This window comes from Penaeus monodon, chromosome 23 (assembly GCF_015228065.2).
Source record: "Penaeus monodon isolate SGIC_2016 chromosome 23, NSTDA_Pmon_1, whole genome shotgun sequence".
Classification (NCBI taxonomy): Eukaryota; Metazoa; Arthropoda; class Malacostraca; order Decapoda; family Penaeidae; genus Penaeus; species Penaeus monodon.
Window position 1 is genome coordinate 1,137,035 of NC_051408.1, and position 1,480 is coordinate 1,138,514.

Here is a 1,480-nt window from a genome sequence, read left to right on the forward strand (position 1 = left end):
GGGGGGGAGGGGGGACACCTTTGTTGGACTTACCTGTGTTTACGTCCTTGGAAGAACGAGCTAGACAGATTACGATATGAAGAAGACATGATAATAATGAGAGTTAAACTGAGGCCTGATGGAAATCCTACATTTTAAATTTATTTAGAACCACGAAAAAGAAAAAAAAAGTGTGATTGTCTCAGTCTAACCTCTATTGCAAATAGATCTCTTCTGAAATAATATATATATATTTTTAAATAATCTGCAACCGGATCTTATTCTACGCTAGTTTCATATGTGAGACCTACCTTGGCAGCTGAATCTTTGGAGTTAAGATTATACGGTTTTGCTCTGACAACGTTAGACAAAGTGGTAAATATTGGGTTAGACATTTTCGCTTGTTGTTGGCCAAAAATCAGTAAATTGACTGAATAGAAGCAATCACAGGAGAACAGTGTTTCCTGGCTTCATTGCGAGTGCATGCATACTTATATTTTCTATTTAGGTTTGCCATTTTATTATCCATTTTTTAGAGAATGTTTCAAGCATTTCAAACTTACGACAATCGTTCAGAATCCAAACAATCCTTTATCAAAAAGGCCAAATTTAGCACACGAGCGGCCATCCACTTTCACTGCACACATGCTTGATGAAAAGTAAAAAAAAAAAAATCCCCAGGCATTGGCAAAAGCATCTCCCTTTGAGACATTTACTTGGTTCTGCCCGGTCCTCCCTCATGTCCCGGCCTGGTCAAGGTGGCTCCCCTCAAAGGGCAAGCTGGACGACCAAGCCACGTGGTCTGCAAGCCTATAGCGCTCCTGCTGCAGGTGCTAGTGTAGAATAACAGATGGTCTCCTTATTTCGTCTGCTTACTGAGTATCAAATACTAGAGTATTGTCATCACTGAATATGTATCAATGAGAAAGTTGTGAAGTTGGGTATTTCTGTACGTGACTTTGATTGCATTAAATATATATATAAAGGTTCGATTAACTTGCTGTGAAGTTGGTATTACTGTATGTGACTTTGAAAGATATATACTGAAGACTTAGATGCTTTCAATTACAGGTAAAGTGCATTGTTAAAGTGATTCACTCTTTATCAAACTCAACAAACTATTTTCTCCTCCTCCTCCTTCCTTCTACAATCCACATTTAAGATTAATTCTTGGAAATTTATTTTAAGTGTTTCAAGCAGCAGGTACCATTATCATACATTTAAAAAAAACATTCATTGCTAAAACAAATGCAAGAATACGTTAACTTTCTCTCCAATTCATTACAGCTGATTGAAAGGATTCGGTCATTTAGAAAGTTTGATTTTGTCCTGAAGTAAATTTTGTCATTCAAGAAGATTCTTTTTAAGGTTCATGTCCATAATACTTTGGCCAACATTTAAGGTCATGGGATTCACTTTCTATTTACTCCTTCTGTCGCCCTGCTGCTTGGGCCTCCCTCCTCAATGTGCCCCCCCCTCTCGACAGCTATGGCTCCTCCTA

The 1,480-nt window shown here is 38.0% G+C and overlaps 1 protein-coding gene across 2 annotated transcripts in view; it reads right to left on the reverse strand.

The window, feature by feature from the left end:
- Positions 1-1,480, reverse strand: part of LOC119587695 — a 14,299-nt gene that overhangs the window by 400 nt on the left and 12,419 nt on the right. The window contains exon 6 of one of the 2 annotated variants that reach the window (XM_037936374.1): positions 696-812. The exons of the other annotated variant lie outside the window; for it this stretch is intronic. Within the exon in view, the coding sequence (XP_037792302.1) occupies positions 717-812 (96 nt within the window). The 3' untranslated portion in view covers positions 696-716. The remainder of the gene's footprint in view (positions 1-695; positions 813-1,480) is intronic. 2 annotated transcript variants of the gene reach the window in all.